At 44.0% G+C, this 26,041-nt stretch overlaps 1 protein-coding gene across 3 annotated transcripts in view; it reads right to left on the reverse strand.

Annotated features, from left to right (window-relative positions):
• Positions 1-1,080: 1,080 nt before the first annotated feature.
• LOC308113464 (protein bicaudal D homolog 2-like) overlaps positions 1,081-26,041 on the reverse strand; it is a 41,075-nt gene continuing 16,114 nt past the window's right edge. The window contains exons 2-12 of one of the 3 annotated variants that reach the window (XM_080469773.1): positions 25,705-25,917; positions 16,106-16,258; positions 15,001-15,215; positions 14,682-14,916; positions 12,661-12,918; positions 12,366-12,569; positions 11,725-12,273; positions 11,045-11,196; positions 6,299-6,530; positions 4,496-4,588; positions 2,803-2,928 (exon numbers count right to left, since the gene is read on the reverse strand). In XM_080469773.1, the coding sequence (XP_080325899.1) occupies positions 4,541-4,588; positions 6,299-6,530; positions 11,045-11,196; positions 11,725-12,273; positions 12,366-12,569; positions 12,661-12,918; positions 14,682-14,916; positions 15,001-15,215; positions 16,106-16,258; positions 25,705-25,917 (2,259 nt within the window). In that variant the 3' untranslated portion in view covers positions 2,803-2,928; positions 4,496-4,540. Of the gene's footprint in view, positions 2,929-4,495; positions 4,589-5,552; positions 6,531-11,044; positions 11,197-11,724; positions 12,274-12,365; positions 12,570-12,660; positions 12,919-14,681; positions 14,917-15,000; positions 15,216-16,105; positions 16,259-25,704; positions 25,918-26,041 lie in introns of those variants that run through there. The other 2 variants (XM_080469774.1, XM_080469772.1) reach the window with 2 other exon arrangements.

Here is a 26,041-nt window from a genome sequence, read left to right on the forward strand (position 1 = left end):
TAAATGTGAATGTGAGTGTGAGTGTATAGAATAAAGAGGTAGAGAAGATGCACATCTTCTGTTTTCAATTGTGGATTGCTTCCTGAAAATATCCCGGCAGCACATCTTTGCAACAAAACTTTGAGCAGAACGTGGGCCTCCAGAGGCTGGACAGGAAATGCTGGCTATACCAAAGGTCAGGGAGAATCGTGGTCTGATCTTTGAGGGGGCGTACCTTCAGACGTAGAGGAGAGGAGAGGAATACAAAGGGTAATCAGAGAGAGGCAGGAGATGGAGGGGGGGGGGGGGGCTTAAGTGAGACAGCAGAGAGAAGGCCGAGCGAGTGGGGGGAGAGATATGGGAGGTTTAGGAGGAGGGGGTGGAGGTTTTTTGTGTATTGTGTGAAATGTGATCATGTCCTGGAGCCGCTCAGACAGCTGGGAAGTTCCCCCTTCCCCTCGCTTACAGCCGGGACCTCTCCGAGGGCGTTTACCATTTAACCCTTCATTGTTCTGCTGTTGCTGTGCATGAGCGAATAAATAACAACACGCAAACAAACTGGAACTTAAGTCACATTTATTGATTTTAGCCAGTATGACTACCCTTACACAGACTTACCACCTCTCAACTAGAAAACAAACAAAACACTTTCAGAGGATTAGTTCAGCAGTAATACATCAGACTCAACTTTTTCTTTTGTTATTTTTTTTTTCAAACCACATTTTTTTTCCACTTTTAACCACCCTGACTAAAGTTTACATGTTTGTTTTCATTTCTGTGTAAAGGTCCCATGACTGAGAAACATGCATATGACATTTAGTCGTAATCAATATGCCACTAATCATAATGCACATTATTGATAAGAATACAGTACTGCATGACAATTCAAATAAATACCAACATACAGGTGAAGTTGTTATTTTCATATAAAGATATCAAACTCTCATTATGGATCAATACTGAAACACAATATGACAATATAAAGTTTGCACAGCTATTCTTTATTATCACAATGCTATGGCTTCCAGCAAACAGAAAACTTTGTCTCTTTTCTTAATGTAAAACAGCATCTGAATTGCACTTTTCTTTTCTTTTTTTTTTAGCTTCTCATCCATATTGGTAACTTTAACGCCTCAACAAACAAGCATTGCTATAATGGCACTATTCAAGCTTGTTGATGCCAGTTTTGTTTTCTGTTTCCTGAAAACATAATGCTCAAAGATGATGTAAAAAAAAATTAAAAATTCAAAAGTAATAAAAAAAAACAAAAAAACAACAACAACAAACAAAACTGAAATTGGAAAAAAAAAAAAGGAAAGAGAAAATGCGCTGTCTGCACATTTTTTCAACAATACTATTGATATCACATTACCTTCACCAAACAAAGCTAGAGATACATAGATGTTTCCAATTGTACACCGAGCTACCCCAACACATTACTGATGCTTGGAGTCATTTGTTCAATAACAGGAGGCCAAAGGGATTTCTTTTGGTTCCCAAAAGTTTGATAAAAAACAAACATAAACAAAACAAAAAACAACCTTATTTTAATACCCCTGAATTTATTGAGTGGATCACTGACCTGCAAAATTCAATGCAATTTCAGTTTTATTGAGCTAATTTCAAAACTACTATCTCACTCATGCAGAAAGGGGCAAATTCCCTTTGCGCTTATTGCTGCTCACAGTCATTTTGAACCCAAAGTCCTCACCTATAAAAAAAAAAAAAAACTGAAATATAAAACACTAGCCTAAGATTCTCCCTTGAAACAATGAAAGGCACTACTGGTCAGAAACAAAGAACTAAACGAACCAAAAGCAAAACCCTGGCGCTCGCTCGGAGACGCCACGGCCCCAACTACACCTCGCCTCAAGAGACGGCTTGCCTTCTTTTCCCAGTCTTGATTCTTTTCGACCTAAACGGTGTGCCAAGACTTGGCACGATAAAATGAAGAGAGAATGAAACAATTCCAATTTGGAATTTTAATTGTCGCCCTTTGCAGAGAATTCTGTGAGCCAGTGATCCTGTTTCAGTGGAACGCCCTCGGTAAGAAGCTAGGAAAAAGCACATCATGCCATTCAAATTTTTCCCAAAATACAACTTACCTACTTTAGTCAGAGCGTTGTCAAGTTTCATCTTGCAATTTCGAACTATTCCTAGGAATAATAAATACATGAAAAAACCCCAGAATTTGATCACCCTGGATTTTTTTTTTGTGTGTGTGTGTGTGTGTGTATGTAGAACATGGCAGTAGAACAAAACATAAAAAGAACAGCAATAACATATGATGTAACAAAACAACATTAGAATGATTATTTGACGGATAAAATCTTGAGGACAGAGTCATAATAGTACATTTGTGGTCTGTGGAGTCTTTAATTGAGTAAATCGTAGCTTTTGAGTTAAATTCAGGAGGATATATAATCCTATAGTCTTATACTCTATATTGGATAACTCACAAACCATAGTACTACCATGCTTTCCTACTAGTTAATAATAGAATGTTAAAATTCCTATATAATGAAAGTGCACATATTATGAAAATAAACAAAACAAAAAAAAACAAAACCAAATAAAACAGCTTGTGATCCATACTGAGAAGCAACCACCTGTCCCCTGGCTCCTTATCAGAGGGTTTTATTAGCCAATCACAATCTTTGTTTCATTGGACTTGTGAGAAATTGGCTTCTAGCAGCTGCACGCGAAAAAACAACAACAAGGCAGTCTCATTAAAATGTGCATAATTGTTTTTGTGTTCGAAAGCAAAAGTAGCGAAATTTTGTTGGACTTAAATAATCAGTGTTTTCTACTTTGTTTTGTCGTCTATTTTCCCAAAGGTCTTGGAGTCCAAATAGCCTACAGTGCTAACGCTTTTCGCCCAAACCAATCAGCTGCCAGAACAGACCTTGTGTTGGTGCGTCGTCGCCGGTGCAGAATTACTGTAATTTACTGCAAAATGGAAAAACAAACAAATGATAAGCATCGTTAGCACTTTGGGGTCACTTGAGAGCGGCTGTTAAAGAAGCTGCAGCAGCAGGTGGCGGCCGGAGTTAGTCGAGGCAACACACGGCAAAGTTAGGAGCCAAATAAAGTTCATATCAACGCTGTCGATAAGCTTCGAGAGGAGCTGACGTGAGAGCACATTCACCACAGGTTTAAATGCGCGGGTGCAGTTAGGAAGCCAGTGACTCACAAGTACCAGGATCTCTCATACGGAGGAGACAGAGCAGAGCCACAACCAGGTCAGGAGACACGGGCTCTTCTCATACACCATGCAAGCTCATGAGAAACGGGTTATGTCGATGACATGCAGGCTTATGAGGAATCAGAGATGCAACATGTGGACGTAAAACTTAAGAGTGATGTGGGAGGAGCCTGCAGGCAGAGGTAGGAGGAGAGTTTTTAGGTGGCATATTGCAAAGACACCAGATTGGCTGGACATTGATCTCAAAGTAGATGGAGCAAAGTGGGAGCTCATCTATCCTGGGAGAGGGTGGGGGTGGGGTTCTCGTCACTATCACATCCTGGGATCTATCTATTGCTCACTGAATCCACAAAACCTGTACAGGGGGAAAGGGTAAGTAGCCTCAGCTAATTTGAATCAATGTCCACTGTTTGACCGAGCAACCACTGTTCAGTTTTCATTTATTTATTTTGTTTTCCCTCCAAATATCAGCAGGAGTTTCTCCCTCGGGAGAATCCCGGGCTAATGTCTCGCCAGTATCATAGTCAGCTCTCAGCTGGACATCTGGTTTTCTTCACCAGCATGTCCAGCTCTCTTATCTCCTCTTTCAGGAGCTGCTTTTATAACAGGAGTCCGTCTCCCTCCTCTACTCCCCCGAACCTATTCTCTGTCAGCGCAAACCGATAGAAACACAATATATCGCACTTGTTAGGTGAATCGCAAACAGAAGAGTGAGTGACCTCTCAGGAGGTTTGTTTTTTTTTGCTCTTATGTGTACAATAGCCTTGTCTCCATGCTGTGTGCTGTGGCTTATGGATGCACAGTCAAGCAGGGTTGACGACATGTTGATTCTATTTGTAATTAGGAGGAAGAAATACTGTTGTAGCATCCTGCAAGATTGCAACCTGAATGTGATCACATTAAGAATATAGAGTTTAATATATAGCTTAGTAGTAGAAAATGCAAAGTTCGTATAAATCTTGCAGGATTTTCCTCACATCAACCCTGCTTTCTGCATCATAAAGCTAATGTGTCTATGATCCACAAGCAGTACATGGATTTATCAAACACAAGCCCCACTTATATTTTCCTTTTTGCGTAATACTAGCTTGCAAGGGTTTAAAGCTATTGTCAATACTAAAACAGTACATTGCTTTGTCCTCACACACGCCGAACGACAAAGAAAAAGAAAAGACGCCCTCCACTTGCAGTGGTTAAAGTCATAGTACACACACACACGCGAGGGCTTCTTCATTTCAACACTGAGATTAACACACAGGCAGAAAAACAAACAAAAAAAAAACCCAAACCCAACGTATGCGAGGACGTTACCTGACAAAATTATTCAGAGGGCAAATTTCCCCATTTTTCCTCATTCTAGTTAAAGGGTGAGTGGTGATTCTGGGGGAGCACGCTGCTGACAATCTACAAGAGAGAAAGTCATCATCGTGACTGGGTGACAATACACAGATTAGAGGCATTGAGGGGGAAAAGAAAAAAAAAAAAAAAAAAGGTTTTCAGCCACATAACCACACAGAAATTATTTGGGAGCTCTCAGCAAACTTCTAAAAATAGAGCAGTGGGCAGACGGGGCGGGGGGGGGGGGGGGGGGGGGGGGGAGCCAAAGAAGGTTGTTAGCTCAAGCTTAGACAGGAGGACAGGGCTTTACATCAACAGATAAATATATCAAGTGTTTTGGGTCGACAGGCACTTTTGCCAGGTTTTAGTTTGCAGATTTATTGTCTGGATGCGAGTTTCTTTGTGTTTCATTTGTGCTCTTCTAAGATTTGCTTCATACGTTTAAAAAAAAAGAAAATCTTCTTTGATCAAAACTATATTGTGTCTCTGTTCACAGTAACCTTTGTATCCATTTTAACAGAAGCAGGAACCTGAGGCACCTGTGCTGAAGTGCACTTAATTTAGATGTGGACATCGATTTGTCAAACTTCCTTTCGTCCTCTTGCAATATGGCGCCGAGAGAATCCATCGCAACACAATGGGTCACATGGAATAGACAGCCCTCCTGTATTTCACCAGACACCAATTAACTCTTCATCTTGCAATGTAGAGCCCTGTAGTACAAGAGTTTGTCTTGTACCACACATCCGACAACAGAAAAAAACAGTTAGAAAAAGCTCAGAAGTTGTTTTCAGCTGCAAAAGCCATGCGATTCTACCGACCCTATTGTATTGGTGTGCTAGCGTCACAGCTTTAAAATGATCCTGAAATAAATACCTGTGGTCACAAGGTGCTCCTTTTCCGCCCGGACATTGCCATCGTAATACCAATAACCCACTGATGACTTTTGAATTTCTGAGTTGAATCACATTTACGCTCCCCTAGCAAGAAAGCAGAGGGAGCTTGCATATTTTCGATCCATTTTCTTTTTCTCATTGTAAACATTTACGAACGACTTGATTAGAAAGTGGGCTGCTGAGCAAAGGCCAGTCCTGGGGACGCCAGGACGGAGAGGCAAAGGAGAGACGGGGCTTTGTTTCTTTTTTCCAAAGGAGCACCGATGCCAACAGACAAGTCAACGAACAGAAGATGTCATCTTTCATCGTCACAATGACATCTTCTTTACACGTCTCCGCCCCCAAAGATGTGTTAATGTTACTAGGCAAGCCACTCAGGGGGTTTAGAACAAACAAGCACAGAAGCTGCCACCTTTTACATCAGATGTACAGCACCATGACAGCGGATAGAATAGACACTTCCAGAACACCCACTAAACCCCCAATATATCTGGGGGCCCTATAATCCACATGCCGTATATGTCTACTACAGTCCAAACGTCTAGTGCACACTGTACATACATCTGCATTCCCCTAAGCGTTTACACTAGCACACACGAGCAGCCGGTTAGTCACACAGCAGTCCCTAGAGGAGCGCAGGCCGGCCAGGGAGCTAAGCGAGCGAGTGGGGCTCTTTAACACTAAGGCAGGGAGGGTCCGGCCAACGAGCCCCCCTCCCCTCTGTACACAGCAGTCCCGTGCGGACGTCTCAGCCGCCTCAATCGCAGTAGATCTTGTACTTCTCACTGCAGAAAACCACAGGGCCTCCCAGAATGCCGTTGGGCATAGCATTGTTGAGCTCTGGCAGGCCGGAGCCAGAGCAGGTGAGGCTCTGACTTACGTGGGGGTTGTTGTTGGCGGTGCTGCTGGCGGCCTTGCGTGCCTTGGCCCGGCCGGAGTTGCCTCCCCGGCGGGTCTGCTCGTGATCGAACTCCAGGTCTTCCAGACGCTGCGTCAGGGCCAGCTTCTGCTGAATGGCCATGCGCAGGAGAGAGTTGAGGGTCTTCTTCTCATCCTCTGCTGCAGCCAGCTGCCTCTGCATCTCATCCAGCTGGGTCACATATTCGTCACAACTGTAGGAGGCGCACATACAGAGAAAAGAGTCAGGTCAAGATAGATGGGAAACGTGTGAAAGACACATCCCTGTAATATCACAAGGATGATATTTAAACAAAGGTTAAAGCCTGTGCTCGGCCAAGGGACTGGTTCCAGTATTACTTCTATAGGGATACCATGAAATAACATTGAGGAAAGGTTGCTCACACTTCTCTGATTAGCCAAAAAAGACCAGACCAACTTGAACCAGTTCTCAATGTTTGATTTTTTCTATGTGCAAATGTAATGACAAAACATTACAGCAGGATCATTTTCACCCCTCCCCACCCTTTCTGTAATACCCAGGATGTACCCCTGAGTGCATCAGACTTTTCTACCGAAACACTATCAAAATTGTATCATTGAAGAAAAACGGTGGGATATTTGCAATAATTACAGCAGAATTGGCACAGCCGTAACTCACTTTTCCTACAATTACACTGCAGCTCCCATCACCACCAGGTGGAGCCATTGAGCCGTAAAGTACAGGTCAGAGCTAACTGCTGCAATATTAACTCCTGACTCCTTCCACTCAAGCTGTCCGGTCAGCTGAGCCCACCAACCAACATGTTTTCTGCATTTTCAGGCAGTTGTGCTGATAGTATTAAAGCTCGAATTAATGAGTCTACAAATGTTGTCCTTTTCTAAATCAAGGACTAAATCCATTTTTTTTTCTTAATTCATATGAACAGGTTTCTTTGGAACAGGTGGAATGAGGTTTAAAGATAGGAATGCATGTGTGGTAGGAGTTAAGAATAGATCACACACACAAAGGTTGAACGCATTAACCTGAGGGTCAGTGAGAAGATCCTTCCTGCGTCACCTGAGGAGAATACTGGGCAGGTGGAAGGAGTATCATGGGGCGATGAAGAGGAGGTAACTGAGGTGCAAAGCTGTTCACATTTGATCTTCACTTTTCCAGTAGAAACGAGACCGTATGACCTCTATTCATGCGTTCCATCTCACATCTCGGTGTGAAAATATGAAGCCTGTCCTCCCACAGCTCCTCCTCACTGAGATCTGCACTGCGGCATTATCACCGGTCTCTCACTGCCCTGGCATGTGTGCGAGTGTTGATGACTGGACAGGTAGAAAAACTGGGTCACAATAAAGAATCTCTAAGTAGAGGCCGTTCTTATCACCATATTCCATCTGCTGTTGCATCCCAGTCTTTTTTCCCCCTCCATTAATAGCCTGTCTCTCTGTATCACTCCTCTCTCTCTCCTCAGCCCACACATCCATATATCCGTATTGCTGACAAAGCAGTGTGAGTGACATTCTTCAGTAATGACTGACTTGCCTCTGTGAAGGGAAGGGTTGGTAATGTTGACAGGTGAGACTTAATCCTTCAACCGAAATGCAACCAAACTCTTCAGATGCAACCTCCCTGGGAGAGAGCCCAACCCTACTCAATTTAATTAACAATTTATTGACATTATACAGACATGCTCCAACCTGAGGCTATTTACAGCACAAAGTGTTTCAGCATTTTAAGCACTTTTAAAGTGCAAACCACAAACTGAGTCACAAAATATGAAAAAAAATAAAATAATACTGTGGAAATGAAAATAAAATCTGGAACTGCCAAATCTGGAACCAAAAGTCACCAGTGACGAGACACCGCAGATGTTATTGCTGTGTGTGGTGCTGCACTTGGTCACGGGCCATGTGAACCCTGGCCTTCCCGGACCACCATACAAACATAAACCATGCCCACCCCTCTTGTGTATGCAGCTTGATTCCCAGTGGGACACACACCCAGACAAAAGGGATCAGTGCTACTTCATTAAACCCAGTATGAGGTGGGGCGGCGACCCAGGAGGGGTTGGGGAGGGGCTGGTGCGCCTTCAGACACTTCAGTCACTCCTGTATTAGGGTGAGAGGCCGTGCGGTTTTTTTCCCGGGAAAAAAAAAAGAGGAGTTTATTGTGAGACTTGAGGGAATACAATAGAAGCCTTTTCGGGCTGCTGATCGGGTGTTGGTGCACAAAGGGCAAAAAGGGGGGCGCTGGGGACGGCGGCTGGTCTTTTGAGGTTGACGAGTCATCAAACTTGGAATTTCTGACAATAAAGCACTTCATCCGTTTATTGGCGGAGTGATTTCCAGTCACTCAGTGCAGCTAAAAGCTTCAAGTATCAAACAGTCATATTAACATAGCGGGTGTTCAATAATTCCCCTACAAAACTCACATACTCAACCTCCTCTGCTGCGCTCTCGTCTGGAACTTGATTGGCCATGGTGGGATGGATATCACACAGAGAGGGGACATGGTGAGGGAAGTTGTGAGAGCACAGAGAGTGAGCAGGAAGAAAGAGATGGCTACCAACAAAAGAATAGCAGGACGACAGAGGGTGAACATTTGAAGAAGAAAATATGACTTGGGATAATGGTTTGACTGTTAATCAGACGCGCGCAGAAGGTGAAAGCAAGTTGAGGCATGTCTCAGGAATGTAAGAGGCAGGAGTTTATTGTCAACATGACACCGGAGACTGCAGCTGGAGAGGCACGGAAGAAAAAAAGGCAGGGAAGAAAAAAAAAGAAAGAAGTAAAAAATCACGTGCGCACACTTAAAAACTTTAAAGCAATTCCCACGGAATGAAATACACTTAAAATCGAAAAAGTAAAGAGTAATCTAAAAGTGAGCATAAGATCCGACAAAGACGAGCACAGGAAAACTGCACTTTTTTTCAGAGCCACTCCGTCTCTCTGGCTTTTTATTCAAGACCACACATCGTTTGTATTCGAGAGTTTGTCACTTCTCAGAAAATCCAGCCTTGCAGACTTTGTCGCCGCAGTGATTACCATGACGGAAAAAAAGGAGACGGTCAAATTAGGCTCCTGTAGTGGGCTTTAACTGAAAGCCTGCCCCTTCCTCCTTTTCTTTTCTAGACGACTAGAGGACCCGGTGTTTGGCGATGAGGAAGGATGGAAGGGGGACTGGGGGTGGGGGAGTGTGGGAAACTCTGCTCAGGCAAGTCCCCCAGCCTCTCAAAGAGTCCCCTGACCCAACTCTGCGCCGTATAGGACAAAATTTACATACCAATACATGAATCCCATAAACAGGCTGAATGTAACTCATGCATGGGCTCCGTAAACATGGTGAGCTGCTGAGGTTAAAGGCTGAAAAACATCATGGAGGAAAACGCAGGCGACAACAGGCAATCTGTGATGTGGTATACCCTTTTGAAGCGTCTCTATCATGCTGCATAAAGGTGGTAGAATGTCCCACATTTGATTCTGGGTTTGGGGGCATTTCCGTGCAGACTTTTCATGTGGTACTTGTGTATACATTCTTTGAACCCCGTTAAACTTTGATGACGGTGGCTCAGAGTCTCCTGGAGCTATCTGGCTTTGCAGTACACCGAAAAAAATAAAAAATCCCATGACGTCGCACACTCTCATACTTGCAGACAGAAGAGTTTTCCACCTCTTACTAATTGATTAGCTGTTGTAGGTATATGGAGTTACTTCAGCAAGTGCAGTGCAGGAATAGGTATTGGATTACTGTATGGGTAAGATGAGGGGTTCTGAGCTGCCCACACACTCCTCGGAGCATGATTGTCCTACACGCTACAGTACTGTCTCTCCACACCCAACTCTTCCTCCACTCCCCCGAATGCACAGCTTGAGCTTTGCTGTGGATTGCAAAGGAGTCTTAAATGAAACAGAAAAGACTGCGTTGGCATGTCAACTCTGCCATCAGGATCATAATGTTTACAGAAAAAGTGAGAACTATCATCTTTACCAAAACACATTTGAGAAACTAATGGAAAAAAGAGGACTAGTGTGAATCACTTCCAGATATACCATCACATCGACAAATTAACTCACACTAATCCACAATCTCGAATTTCTCTCAATAAAAAGTTGCCCGCAGTAAACAAACACGCAATGTGTGTACACTTGGTCTGCTTTGTGTTGAGGGTTGAATGTGTAATCCAGACCAAGATGAGGTGGGATTATGCACGGAACCTTTGACCGGCTTCTCGATGGAATCAGAACAGATTAGTGAGTGTGTCGGCCCATCTGATCCCCCCCCCCTCAACACACACACACTCACACAGCCTAAGTCACTGCTCAAAAACAATGCATAAGTGACATATTTAAGTGATACCCCAGATTAGATACCTTCTGTCCTCCACGGTCGGTATCAGTGCAAACAGTATCAGTCATCTGGCCATGAGTGAAACAAACAATAGTCTCCTTAAACATGTCATTGAAATGATACCACCCCACTGACAGCGTCAGCATATGGTAAACATGGATTACATGATGACAGTAATCCTGTCTTTACCTGGTTGTATTGCGTTCTGCAGTCCATTTAAGAATAATGCCTATATATGCTGCATGTATTCGACATTTTTGCAAGAAAAACCAAATCCAAACTATTAAACTAAAGAGCTTCTGCTTGTATCATCTCTTTGAGTGTTGGATGGCGGGATGTAGCGAACACAACCTCTTTCCACCTCCTAAGATTTGGCATCTTTCTTACCGTGTGGCGAACATGGCTCGGAGAGAGGAAAAGGTGGCAGCGTCTTCCTTGAGAGCTTTGAGCTCATTCCTCAGTTTCATCATGGTCTCGGTCACCATGGCCTTCTCGTTCTCATACTTGCTCTTTAGATTGGCAAGAGCAACCTCAGCTGTCTGTGGGTGGACGAGAAGAACAAGAAGATTGGGGCAGCTGACTTCAGGAGTGTATTGTTCAGTTAGGACTTCTCTGTTTATAAAAACCACCAAAGTATTTTTTTCACATGCAAGGCCTTAAGGTACTACGTGGGCTGCTAATGTTGGCGATTGTTTTAAAAACAATTCCTGTGTCGTTAATGAGGTGTTCCCCTGCCCGTATTGTTGTGGTCACACAGTAGCCAAACACATACTTTAGAAGGCTACCGGAGCAACTGTATACACATTCCTGATCTGGGTTATTAGTCGGTTTGTGCTTTTTCAAGGCTGTTGTCTTCTTATCACACAAAAACTTGGAACAGCTGACACCATACAGCTGCTGTCTCCACTGGTGTTTTGAAAAGCTCTTGTCTGCAAAGCATTTGTTGCAACAGCTGAGAAAACCTGAAATAGCACTTTGTTCCCATCTATCAAAGCAACCTGACAAATGCGTACAGCTATATCAAACTCAGCGGGCAGACGTGGTCACTGTGTAAGATTCAAACAAACCTGCTTGTTGGCCTTGAGGACGGTCCGCAGAGTGGCGATCTGTTCCCGCTTGGTGCTGAGCAGGGATTTCAGTTTGAGAATCTCCTCCATGCAGGCTTCCTTGTCCTTGTCGGCCACGGTGCCAAGCTCAAGGGATGCGACTCTCTGGCGCGACAGCTCCGTGGTGCGGTCCACAGCCAGCTGAAGGTGCTTGATCTGGTCTCTGATGATAGCCACCAGGTTGTAGATGTTCATGGGCTCGCGTCGGTGGTCGGACACAGGCGAAGGCAGGGAGGAGACAGGTGAAGGAACTCCGTCGGAGAGGTCGGCCTTGCCAGGCTCGGGGAAGAGGCCCTTGGTGAGCAGGATTGGCGAGCGGCGGCCGCGACCCTCCGGGCTGCTGCGACCTCCCTTCCCCTCCTTGTAGAAGTCGAGCATGACCCGGTTGGGGGTCTCGTTGTTGCACATGCAGACATGGTTGTAGAGGGTGGCCAGTTCTTCACTGAAGGTGACCAGCTCATCCTGAGCAACACTCAGACTACCCTGGGACTCGCCTGCCACATCACTCAGCTATGAACACAAAGAGATGCTATATTTAGTTTTGTCAATAGAAGAATTGGCAAAATCACAATCAAGTCAGCCATTTGTCGGCAACACGTTACCTTGCGCAGCTCCTTCTCTAGCTTGGCCTTTTCTTCTTTCTCGGTACGACTCGTCTTCTCCAGAGATGACAGTTTCTCACCCAACGTTGAGACGTCGTTCTCCAGGCGAGTGCGCTCTTCTTCGTAGCGTGACTGGCAGGTCTGGTATTCCGCTTTCAGAGTCTTCAGTTCCTCCTTCAGCTCTCCTGCCTCGGACACCGCTACCTATGAAAGCAGGATGAAGCGCTGAGTGTGAAGGAAGCTCACATTTCACTCACTCTGTGTTGCTCACTGTCAGCCAGCAGCAGCCAGTTACCTTGTACTTGCACTCCAGGATCTCAGGTCCGTTGATGTCCACCTCGTAGTAATCACCGTCTTCATGACTGTCACGTTCTTTCTCGTTGTCCAGGGCAGACTGGCGCTCCTTGCTGGCTTGGAGCTTACGAATGGCATTGAGGTTCTCAGTGAGGCGGTTGACCTTCTCCTGATGCTCTGACAGAGCGCCGTTTGCCTGCTCGAGCTGTTTCTGGGAGTCCTGCAGGTTGGACAGCAGGTTGACTTTCTCACGCTCCATCTGAGAAGAGACGTACACACTTATTACACACATGTAATGTCCGTCTTTTTTGGTAACCCGATGATGTGAAGGATCTTTGCTTTTGAAGCAGATCATATCAGATAGGATTATCTATCATGTGGTAACCCTAGCTTCTATCAGGCATGCAATGCCAAAGTATGCGAGGCAAATTGCCCACGATCCCAGCATCAGAGTCGAGATGACCTTGACAATTTGCTGGACTCAGTTCAGCTCGGCACTAATAGAATGCCTGCGTGGCTCGTCTTACACTGGAGCTCACAGCTGTGCCCAAACAAGTTATTTCAGAAGCTGATCTGTAAATAATATGAAAGTATCATTATCATGCTCATCTGCTTACATTATTTATTAGTGTACAACATGTAATGAAGACTCATTTAAAAAAATTATTAATATGCATTAAATATTAAGAAGAATACATCAGCACTGTACATCACAAAAAACATACATGACTTAAATTATGTATATTACACTAATAGCCTTGTAAGAAGTCAAAACACAACCAGAGATTCTTCTGGTGTGGAAACCTTAAAACAGTCAGATTGTCAAAGAAAGGTTAAAAAAAAAAAAAAAAAAAAGTGCTTTGTATGCTCTGATTCCTACCAGGAATCTGAGGAATGACCTGTCAGGAGGCTTTAACAGGATGCTGGGTTATATCAATCATGAGGGTTTAGTCGCGCTCCACCAACCCTTCTCATGACCGCTCTCATGTTGGGAACCCAAGTTGTCACCATTTAGCATGACGACACTGAAATGGCTTAAACTTCACACATCGTTTCACCAAACGTGTAACGTGTAATCTCTCGGTTCCCAAAACAATCACCATCCACAGGTTTTCAGTGCTTTCTGGTAACCATGGTGCCCGCTCAGGCGTGGCCTGGGGACTCATGGGGTGTTGATCAAGCAGATGGCAGGTCCTCCGGTGCCACCACCCGCTGCCTCCAGGCCCTAGCGGAGCGCGGAGGGTGTATCTGTCTCCCTGGATTAAATTGCTTTAAGGGGATTTAAATCCCGCAGCAGACTGGGGCAGGATATCGCCAAAACACTCTACTATGAGACACACCTTTATCTCAACACAATGTACTTCATTTGAAGTTTAACAGTTACCCCCCCAAATTCTTTTTAATTCAGACCAATATATCACTACCCTGTTAGAACATTTCATTAATGTGATTTTGAAATAGTTTATTCACCTTTGCTTATTGTTTTTGAGGGTGTAATTTCAAGACTTTTTTTTAAATGAATAGAAACTTCAGTCAGACTTACAGCTGAAATAAACCTTCCCGAATGTTTTGTCAACTAAAATAGTCAAATGTAGCCTATAAACTTTCGATTCTGTCTATTTCAGGCAATGCTACATCACATCTCATTGTGACACAACAATTCTCAATCGTTTTCAGTCAAGAGAATGTTTAATGAATTTGAAGCTAATTAGTATGTCATTGATTTAATTTATGTCATTGAATACCAGCAGCTTCAATATGACTATCTAAATGAGCGTCAGAGGAATCTGGCAAAACACAAAAACTAAAAAAACACATCTATGTTCAATTTAATTAACCTCGGAGATAAAGCTAGAATACACGCACAGGTAGGACATGCAAACTCCATGCAGAAAGGTTACTCAACCTGGACTCAAATGGGATATTATCACTGTGAACTGTCAACTTTAAAACACATCAGTCCTTAGCAGTCTAGATTCCAATTTTTTTTTCATCATTGACAAAGTTCTGGTGAAGACAAACCTGCATCAGTTGCTGTTTGAGCTTTTGAATCTCACAGATGTTAAGTTCGCTGAGCAGATCGTCGACAAGGCTCGGCGCGGGACGGAACAGTTCCTCTTTCTTGGGGGTGGAGATGCGGTTGTCGTCAGTGAGGGCGTTGGCCAGCTTGATGAAGCCGTGGAGAGCCTCGTCGTTGTTAGGCTCAGTGGCTGCATCATCGCTGAACTTCAGACCATCCAGAGAAATGCTCAGAGGGCTGTGTGAACAGTACGGGAAGGAGCATTAACATCTCCGGAGTGTAAAGAAGCACGAGACAGCACTAGGTGTATTTCTAACTGACCTGTGGTACAGAGTGTCTCCAATGGTCATGTAGTGGGACAGCTCTTTCCTCAGAGAAGCTTTCAGCTCCCGCTCCGTCTTGATGGTCTCCAGAGCTTCACTGAGCTGACGCTCGGCAATCTCTTTGAGGCGGATGGCATCCTCCAGCTGGCTGTTAAGAAACTGGGTGTCCTCCTCAAGACGACGGATCTCATGCTTCAAGCCCTCGAACTCCACCTGGATATGGAAATGGAAATTTATCTAACGGGCAATTTCACAAAGTGAAATGTACAAGCATCAGGTGCGGAAACACTGAAAATTAGTTGTGGAGGTTCATTTGTGTAAGTGAACCCCCTCCCCCCAAAAAAAAAAAAAACTCCATTAAGATTTACAAAAAGGATTACATGATCCAACATTATGGTAATTAAGGGAAACTCCATTCAAACTCGCATTCTGTTTCATGGTAATTAGAACTGGGAATCCCTTTTAAATTAGATTCCTAAAAAGTATTATTAAAGTTTTGTTTTACAGAATGCAGGATGAATGGAACACTTCAATGAGGACACAAGAGGAAAATTAAGAGTACAGGCATGATATCCGACATCAAAAGGAAACAACCTCACTGGAGAGTGCAGAGACTTGAAATGTTGATTTTTTTTTTTCTCCTGTTCAGCAGATCTAAATAAACCCAGAAAGTGGGAATTTTGAACCATGAATTCATCAAATGAATGGATCTCTGAAATGCTTCAACAAACTAGACGGCAGCACAAGGCTTTGAAAAAGAAAAGCACAAAGACATCTGCTTATCGCTTCACTGTAAACCAGGCTGCTTTTAATATCAAAATTAAATCTGAGTATCAAATCTCTAATCCTACTTTTGGCTGGTAAATTGTACAAGAAAGAGATGACTTGGGGAGATGGAGCTCTTATAATACTGAGGATCGGTGCTGTACTTGTGCACTGGTGAAAGTAGCTGCAGATGCCTGAAGCCACCAGTTTAATTTGGTTTAATAGACGAGACATCAGGATTATTGTCAGTGGTAAATTTTCTCAGAAGGGAGGGGAGTTTATTCTCCAAGCTATTCAGATTTTGTGCATGCATGGCTGCAGCTTTTCTTCATCCTCACCTGACTCTGTTTGAGCACCGAGACCTGCTTCTGCAACGAGATGTTCTCCTCCTCCAGCTCGGTGTAGTCCTGCAGCAGGCGGCTCTCCCGGAACTTGTACTCCTTGATGTCGTCACGCAGCTGATTCCTCTGGAGCTCCACCATCTGGCTGTTCTGTGAGGCCAAAGGAGGCAGACAGAGGAAGAAGACGAGGAGGAGGAGGAGCTGTCAGTGACCGCTGGTTCAATCGCGTGTGACCGAGCAAGGAAGAATCAGCAATTGAATTGATTGGATGTTAAGTGTGACTGTTTGTGTCACTTTGGCCCTTTAACACCATAAGTCAAGCTAGATAAGAAAGGGCTTCCATCTGGCAAAAACCAAGTGTGTGTGTGTGTGTGTGTGTGTGTGTGTGTGTGTGTGTGTGTGTGTGTGTGTGTGTGTGTGTGTGTGTGTGTGTGTGTGTGTGTGTGTGTGTGTGTGTGTGTGTGTGTGCGCGTGGAGGAGGCACTGCAGGTGTCTCTGCGGGCAGTGGGCCACAAGTGTGCCTGGCTGCCAGCTCTGATCGTACCAAAGACATTGAAGCCTACTTATCTCTTGACTGGTGACAGGCCTTCAATGACTGGGAAGCTGTGTAACGCTCTAATTTCCTAAAGAGAGGTCTCATTAAGCTCGATTCTCTGTACAGAAAGCGACGAGGACTAATCAGTCCAATTGAGGAAAACTATAGAACTCATTAAATCGTGTGGGACATGGGAGATCAGTGGGATATTTCAACCATGTCTGGGCTTTTCAATTGTGAAAAAGAAATGATAGCACCGTGTACTTGGCATATATTTGCAGGCATGCTGCTCAGGAATAGTGCTAATAATATATGTGAGGTGTGAGATGTGCCCTTCCCCCCTCTTGAAGACACTACCGACAACTAAAAGCCCCAAGGATCCGATCAGTCCGACTGAGCCACCTGCGCCTTTACAATGCTCATCCAAGAGTCATCCCGTCATTTCTACTGAGGTTTGTACGCTGACGCAAGTGAAAATCCCAGAACTGGGGAGTGTCTATCTCTCTTTCTCTGTAGGCGAATGAGCAAAACAGTCTACTGGTGAATACGCAACACGAAAACACAAGAAACAGATCTCCATATTCAAAAGAACTGATCTCAAAAGTTCCCGGGTTAAAATGTATGTCACACTAAATCTTGCCATTGGCTTTTGTTTGGCAAAGTTTCAAACCACACCCACAAAATAGTCTCTCTCTCTCTCTCTCTCTCTCTCTCTCTCTCTCTCTCTCTCTTCCTCTCTCTCTCTCTCTCTCTCCTCTCCTCTCTCCTCTCTCTCCTCTCTCTCGCTCTCTCTCTCTCTCTCTCTCTCTCTCTCTCTCTCTCTCTCTCTCTCTCTCTCCTCTCTCTCTCTCTCTCTCTCTCTCTCTCTCTCTCTTCTCTCTCTCTCTCTCTCTCTCTCTCCCTCTCTCTCTCTCTCTCTCTCTCTCTCTCTCTCTCTCCTCTCTCTCTCTCTCTCTCTCTCTCTCTCTCTCTCTCTCTCTCTCTCTCTCTAGCACAGATGAGTGAACTGGGAGGGACAATCTGCTGCCAGGTGGTCTCTTCCTCTCACGCTGTCATCATGTGGTCACATCAAAATCCTTACTCTGTAAAAAATTCAGGAAACAAAAGAAGAGAGAAACTTCCGAGAGGCTTAGTTTGCCCAATTCCTCTTATTAGGGCGACCTTGGGGCTGAGTACACATCAGCAACACTCGTAAATAAAAATCGAGTTGAGTAATAATCTGGTGGTGACAGGATTCTCTGGAGGTCATGAAGGTCACAAATAAACACATTTAACTGTAATAATTGCAGATTGTGGTGAAGTTGACCTAATCACATATTTATTTTGAGTACAAGTAACACAGTTTTAGCCACAAACATTACCACAAAAAAAAACACTTTGATACAACAGTCAAAACTATTTGTTTTGCTACTCTTTCTATAATTGAAGTTTAATTGCTTACAGAGAAATAAATGCAGTGACAAATATGTTGTTTAATCCCCACTGATGAAGAGTACACGCTCCCCGTTTGCTCTGCGTAATAATTAATCACTATGTGCAGAGCAGAGCCGACGTTTGAAGGTGTATTAATATGCATCAGGGCTTTGCGCATGTCTAATGAGCATGGGTGTTTGCTGCGCCCCAGCCCTGATGTCGCGCATTACTAAATAATGCATAAGCCTACAATGCAGATGAATCCGACCACTAAGCTTTAATACAGCGGTCATCACTTCTGAGAGAAATCTGTATTAAAGCAAAGGCCGGAAGCATTTAAAGCTTTATTAGATTCAGATGTTTCTCTTGTCAGATTGAAAGTATGAAACAGAATCTTCACAATTAATTCATACAAGACGCAATCTGAAAAGTAATCACTTTAGTTCAATCGACAAAGCCACAGCTGTTATTTAAGGTCTTAGTCAGGTTAACGTGGCTCAGCTGGACGGTCACTGCAGGCAGGAATAGATGAATAGAGGCCACCAGTGAACCTGATTACTATTGTACTCTCCTCTGATTAAAATGCATGGCGGGGTTTTGATCTTTGACCTCACTTCCAGATCCTCTGCGACACAGAGAGTAGGGTTACTGCCCCCCCCCCCCCCGCCTGCTGCCGACACAAGATTCACGGAAATTCACTAGAGGTGTGTGCTTCTGCTACAGAGAGAGTAAATAACATTTAATTGTTCAAGGAACATACAGCTCACTGGGGAATGTTTGTGATAAATGGTAGTGATGTGTGTGTGTCTGTGCAAGTGTGTGTATGTGTAAAAAGTGGGGTGTGATTTCTTTCAGGCTTTCTGCAGCCTGTTAGTGGGAAGTCGTTCGCCACCACAGGAAGCAGCGTGCTGCTTAGTGATTGTAGCTGTTGTCACTTCAGGTGACGTCTGGACAGCTGCCTCAACGCGCCCACACACATGCAGACAAATGTGTCGCTTCCATGCAAAGTGGGTGGCAGAGAAAACACAAGGTCGTACTGTGACGAGATGTGTTATATGTTAAAAAACACAGAAGCACAGTGATCCCATTGATATCTGACAAAGCTTGTAGCTTTCGATCAAATAAACCCTACCGAAATGCAGTAAAAGCACATTTTGGTGGCTCAGAGTCTACCTTATCTGTACTGTATAAAGTCTCTCACACACACTGAACTGTAAAGCCTTTTTCCCCCACTAGTAAACTGCTTTTGACAGAATAGTGCAGCTGAGCCCGCTTAATTCTCACTGAGTTATTTCTCAATGTGTTTGAGCCTCTAACCTCTAAATCGGAGGGAAATAGCTCCATCACTCAGTAAGCCCCAGTGCGTAAAGTTTTAGGCTTAACACAAGTGTAGATTGGGGGATGTTTTAATGGTTTGTTAAAGGCTCGGCTGTGTTCTTAGTATCTCCAGAGAAGCCAGCTTGCATTTCTGAAAAACATCCATATTTGCAGGCCTCTTACTACTGTGTGTTCCCTGGAAAGTGCTGCCCAGACTCCCAGATGGTGTGAGTCTATATTACTCATATAATAGCACAGATAGGCTTGAGCAAATATATTTTTTTATCCCCTCTCTGGACCCTCCGTCAAAACTCTCACACCGCTGACCTCAATTACACTCTCCATCCTACTCACGTTGTACTTTGGTAAAATGCACAAGTGAGATTTCTTTCTCCCCAAAAAACATCCTCCCTGCAGAGTACAGAGATGCTCCCACATATGCAGTGACACCGAGGCTCACCAGCTCAATGCTGTTTTTTCTTTTTTAACCCCTTTCTCGGCATCTCCGTCTAATACCAGTGACCTCCATTTTGCCATTTCAGCAGCGCAGCAGCTTCCATTTCTCCAGCCCCCCTCCTTCCCTCGCTCCTCAGTGTGTCAGAGTGCTCTTCAGGGCCACGCATCAGTCACAGTACAATTCCTCCCTCATACTGAGCTTCACTTCTGTCATATCTATCTGGCAGATAATAGAGCGAGCAGATCAGCACGCACTCCGAAATAGAGGTCAATCTATCTGAGTTAGCTGATTAGAAAAAAAACAAAAAAAACTAACTTTAAATGTCCTGTAGGCTCTGCTGCATCAATTCCAGGCCATGTCAGTACATGTTAAATCCAACGCTACCAAGCCAAACCCTTTCAACGAATACCTTCAGGAGAGACGTGGAGTGAATTGCAGATGCGGTACAACTCATCCCCCAAGTGAGAGTTAAAACAGAGCAAAGGAATAATGAAGCTCAGGGGCGTCTTGCTCCTGTCAGAGATGTGCATGAAAGCTGATCTGCTTTTATCCTCCCCTATGCTGCAAGCAATTGTCATTCTGTTCAGCCTACCCAGACTCCATTAAGGGGAGAAAACACCAGTCAAGGTCATGCGTTTCAACGAGACACCCAAAATCTAAAAAAAGTAGAAGGAACCCTTGCGACTGATTGGTTGATGATGCTCTACCCAGTGTGTGGCGGTCGGAAAGCCCACAGGGAGAACGCACGCCTGCTCGCACTTAGCTGTGAATGACTGATTTTTAGGTCATTTGGGTGGGAGAGTGGAAGAATAGTGAGATGTGTTTACAGCCATTAGCGGAAGTCAGTGTGTGTGTGTGTGTGTGTGTGTGTGTGTGGGGTTGAATTACCGGTACTCATTGATCGACATTAAAAACCTTTTGGTTCAGTCAGTCAGGGAGACTTTTATACAGCTTCCTCAATGCTGACACCAAAACTTAATCAATGAAAATCTTCCAGATGTATTCTAAACACACTCTAAAAAAAACAAACAGCTATTGATCTTTGACGGGTTCCTACATTTTGAAAACCCCTCCCTCAACAGAACATGAATATGATTTTCCTGAATGAAATCACTAAAAGGCCTCACACATTTCTTTTCATCATTGACATACAGATGCCATGCATGAGAGGCATTATTGAACGTATCGCCAGTAAGATCGTATTTATCTTAGAGGCAGCACCATTAACAAGCAGTGCAGCGCCGGCAAGGCATGTAAGGAATGGATGCCTGAGGTCATGGAACTCAGACTTTATTAACAAATATTCAGACACATTATACAACACAGAGGGGTGTCATCAGCTGCCTCACCCATGGTATTATTAAGTATTACTACATGACCTGTTCTAACTGAACCGAACTGAATAACAAAACACACAAAAAACAGAAGTATAACCACAATTAACACGGAGAAAAAGTCCCGGGAAATGACATCTCATCAATCTTTGCATTATTCCACCAGACAGCGCCACCGGCATCCCACAGCTGCCACTACAATAGCTTTAGCAGCAGGGAAAATTAAAGTCTCACCAATTGTGAGGTTCACCCTCCCTTTGCAATTCATTGGATGATAAAAGTAAATGTTTAATTTGTTTTGGTGTTTAAAGCTGAATTTCTTTGGTACTGTGATTGTAGCTATTGCAGATACTTCACTGTAGCAGGAAACATACACAAAAGTAATCATCCGACTTCCTCTTCCCTCCACTCATTCCAGACTTTGTTTACTCTCTCACTACAGATAAAGCTTGATGCATTTGGCCTAGAGTATGTCTGGAATTTTCAATCCAGATAATCATATTTATCATATCGTGTTCATTTTCTTTTTTTTCTTTTCTTTAAGTGCTGCATGCCCTCTTAACATTTCAGATGCCCCAGACATACTCATGGGGCAGATGGCAAAAATGGCAGCAACACGTAGATATGCCGAGCACCATGGGAAGATAAGCCTGATAACAGCTGGAGAGTTTAAAGTAGGTTGAGGGTCATTTGCGACTGCAGTAGAAGGCAGTATCTGGTCTATAAGAACAGAATTTATTGGACATGCCTCTTTTATTTTCTACTCAATATATTACACTGCCCTCTCTGTTAGCGGTAATGTAACCTAGTTTTCAGCCATGTTCGTTGCTCACTGGTTGCCTCCTCTTTATTTCCACAGGCCACGAGGTGATCTGTCAAGGCATTAATGTCACAAGAAATAATAAGGCAGCCGACATCGACACCTTCGGGCCCTCTCGGAGTCCTATTACATTAGCCTCACGTCAGGGAATAATACCAGGGAGCAAAGAGCCGCCTCACTTTCATCTCTGTAAAGCTCAACTTTGACCTTTCAGTAATAAAGGTAGAGCTGCGGCGCTGCTGCGACATGTGAAAGTGCTCCCGTGCACCTCTGCTGCACTAAACTGAAACCCTGCAGCTTTGCACATTGATTTTTTCCGCCGGTACTAATTGTATTAAAAGTCTTCCTCACAATCAGCTTAAACATCTGTTCTCATCTCATCGATGTAGATGATGGTGCCCATTCCCATTTCAGGTGTTTAATCCATTCAGTTGAAAAAACAACAACACTTAAATTTAAAAAGGGGTTTAATGTTTGACAGATTCCTGCAGTGACTCACCGACGAGGAAAACCAGTGATGTTTAATGTTGAAATGGCCTTCACATTGTGGGAACAAAACTGCATGACAAAACGTCTCATCAATTGATTTTTATTTTTCAGAATAATAGCTAAAGTATTACAAATACACATGGATCGAGTAGAGATAGACTGAAGCACACTGATAAAATTTGAAGCTCCTTCATATCTTTGCTCACTCGTTCCTGAGAAGAAGGCAAAAATAATTATGTGCGGATAATGGTGGCCATCACTGTAGGCGCATTCCTCTCAACACAAGAGATTGAATTTAATGAAGTCATGGCCATTAGAGTGCGCCTCCTTACAATGTTACTGGCTCTTTGTGGGGTTTTAATCCTATAGACAGCGCTGCAGCAGTGAAATACGTCTTATCGGTGCTTTGGGCCAACATTCTGAGTGTCTGGCATGAGAGTGCCTGGGAGGTTTTTTTTACACGCGACACATGTACCCAGCGAAAAGTGCTGGAACTAAAATGGTTGTCAATGAAATGGCCTGCTGTGCCAAAGTAAAATCCATTTTCACAGAGTGACGCGTCCATATCTGTTGGATTACGACGCTTACCATCGACTGGCTGGTGTACGTATGGCCAATTCACAAATCCTGGTTCTTTTTGTGAAAATGACACGGGTGAAACACTCAACGCAAGCAACCAAACACAAAAACCTACAGTTAAAGCTTAACTGTCAGCTGCATACCACAGTGAAACTGAGTTATTCATTCAACCTCCTGACTCAATGTGATTAGGCATTTTCCCAGCAGAGCAGGACAGTCCACCGTTGGTTTCAAATTTACTCTCACTAAGCATCTTCCTCCTCTCCAACGGATTTTCGGCTTTCCTCTTTTGTGCCACTCTCATGGCCCTCTAGTGCCCTCCTCCTCCTCCTTCCCCTTCCCCTCATCCTTCTCCCCCAGCTCCAGCTTTGGGGCTAATTTGGAGTTGAGGAGACAAAGCCTTCTTTCAGTCCTGTCAGCGTAGTCACAATGCCAACCTCAGTGCCCAGGCTTTCCTCCGTTTGCCTGCCACACACACTCCTCACACCCAGCAAAGACCATTAGAGGGGTTCCATTATCTCCCATACGTAGAGAGATTTACACTACAGACCCTCTTATTTAACCAATTAGAGCTATCTGGAGCCCACAGTGATGTTAATATAGCAAGTGACACCTGCAGAAAGGCCAACATGGAGGCCACCAGTGCAGCACTCGCTATAAATGTAGATCCAATACCTCACAAATGTTCATGGCATGAACTCTTTACTGAAAACAATTGGAAAAAAAAAGAGTGGCAATAACCTCAGGAGGGAGTTTTATGAGACTCAATGATGCTCCTAGTTGATACTTGATGAATGACTGGAGGGTGGAAGATGTTCTTAAACACAGGAGAGAACACAAATGCACGTTTCAAATGCACGGCACATCTGGCATCTATAATGCTCGGCATATACCAACTCCAGCCCAGAGCTGAGCAGCAGCTGACCTAATTATGGTGGAATTTGGAGCTTTCCGAAACTTAAGTCGTCGTGAGGGGCATGCCATTTTTAAGTTGCTCACTAATCTCGGTAAGAAACACCACTGACATCTGTCTCAAGCAACGACGAACAGAAAACAGCGTTATATTCAGCAGCTGTCAGTCAAGACGAGAGGTTTCCTTTAAATTCTTAACGTTACCGATTACCGATGAGCAGTGGGGTCGGCTAAATCTGCTGTGCACAAACATGGGGAGATTAGTTTAACCATCACATTGTGATAGCAGTGGAAAAAACAAAAGACGCCTAATGCCGTGCTGCAGGAAGTAATGTGCAAAGGCATGTGGGCTTACTTCTAATTCTCAAGCAATCACTGGGGAGGGAGATTTACATGAAATGGGTAAGATTATATGAATCTTTCAGCTACCAAAAAGCAGAGAGAGAATAAGATTCCTACCTGCTGTCTGATAAATGAAGTATCATCTGCATAACCTAGACCTTTGCCTGTCATCACAGCAAGGCGAACGTAGCTTGAAGAGTCTCTTTCTTCTATTCTCATGCGGCCAAACTCTTCAAACGGGTTGCTACTTCAAAACCCCTTCTTTATTATTCCAACCTTGACTAGGGTGCCAAGGGAGAATGAGCCTTTTCATCAAAAGAAACCAATCCATAGGTGAGAGGCTCTCATTGCCTTTCTGTCAGACACTGTTTGCTTCTTTCCACCTCTTCGTGTCTCCATGTCTTGTCCATCAAACAAAATTCAGTACACATCTCCGTCAAAGTTGCTCACTTATTAATTCCATCTCCTCTTCGCCGTCCGCGTCACGAAACAGCTCGCATACTTTGCTGTTGGTAAAAACACAACCCACGCTCTATGGGGCACTATTGTCTCCTCTAATGAGGTCAATTAGCTGTGAATGCCAGCACAGAAGAGGTCACACATTGTCTAAAGTGGGGCAGAGACAAAAGTGGTCTACATCATGATATGAAGAGATGCTTTCTGGAATATGCCAGTGTGTGTAATTCACAGAAAAGGCTCCGTCGTGCTAAAGCCACGACGGAGGTTGAGGTTGTTCTTGAGACGAGCCACAAAAATGATTTTCATGCAGCAGTTCCAAATTTTAGATGCCGATGAATTATTTATGCCGAATCACGAGATCTTTTGTATGCAAGAATATTTCTTATATCCTCTGTACTTTCCCAGTAATTACGACTCCACCCAGGATTACAGTCGGGGTGGAGTACATCATACCTGAAGAAAAGGTGTTCCGCCAGTCATAACGTCTGAAACAAACCAGTACGAAATGTTGCAATTACTCATTATATAATACAGGCTTTGATATCAGCCTCATAAATATGAGTTCACATTAGTGCAAGAGTAAAAATCTTTACCCTGTGCTACAGCCTCTGTGTGCAGGTTTGACGAAACACTTATCAGCTGAAACCAATAAACAGTCGAGAGGAATACGCTTATGCTCCCGAGACCAGCTATAAAAATGTGTTTCTTGTTGCTTCTGACGGGGGTTACTATCAAACACATCTGTTGTTGTCAATAGCTGCAAGCAAACCAGAGCAGACATCACCCCGTGTTTTAACTCCCAACTTGTGTGGAGAAACAGAAGAATACGCTGTATTGTGATGAACAGTGTCACCAGATTTTCACTTGTAGAAGATGGAGTTCTACTGGGAATGGGAAAGTAATGTGATTTGGCTTCTGTGCCCCCCACCCCCTTCTTACCTCTCTCATCTCTTGGGTGATGGAGTTAAGGCGTTCATTCTCAGACTGGGTGTTGGTGAGGATATTGCGTGACTGCCGGAGCTCCGTCTGAAGCTCAAGGACCCTCTGCTCGTAGTAGGCCTCCTTGCAGGCTGACTCCTGGATTAGAGACTCTTCACGACTCTCCCCATCTGCTGCCACCTTCCTGTGGTTGGAATAAGCTTGTCCAAAGGCCTGCAGATACAATTGAAGAAATGAGCTGTTAGTTAGAAAGTCGCCTTCACTGTTAACATTCATTTTTATTCACGTTTGTGAAGCTTGAAACTAACTAACACACATTTAGCAGAAGTTGAGACAT

Source organism: Lipophrys pholis (genome assembly GCF_963383615.2).
Source record: "Lipophrys pholis genome assembly, chromosome: 8".
In the NCBI taxonomy this organism is placed as follows: domain Eukaryota; kingdom Metazoa; phylum Chordata; class Actinopteri; order Blenniiformes; family Blenniidae; genus Lipophrys; species Lipophrys pholis.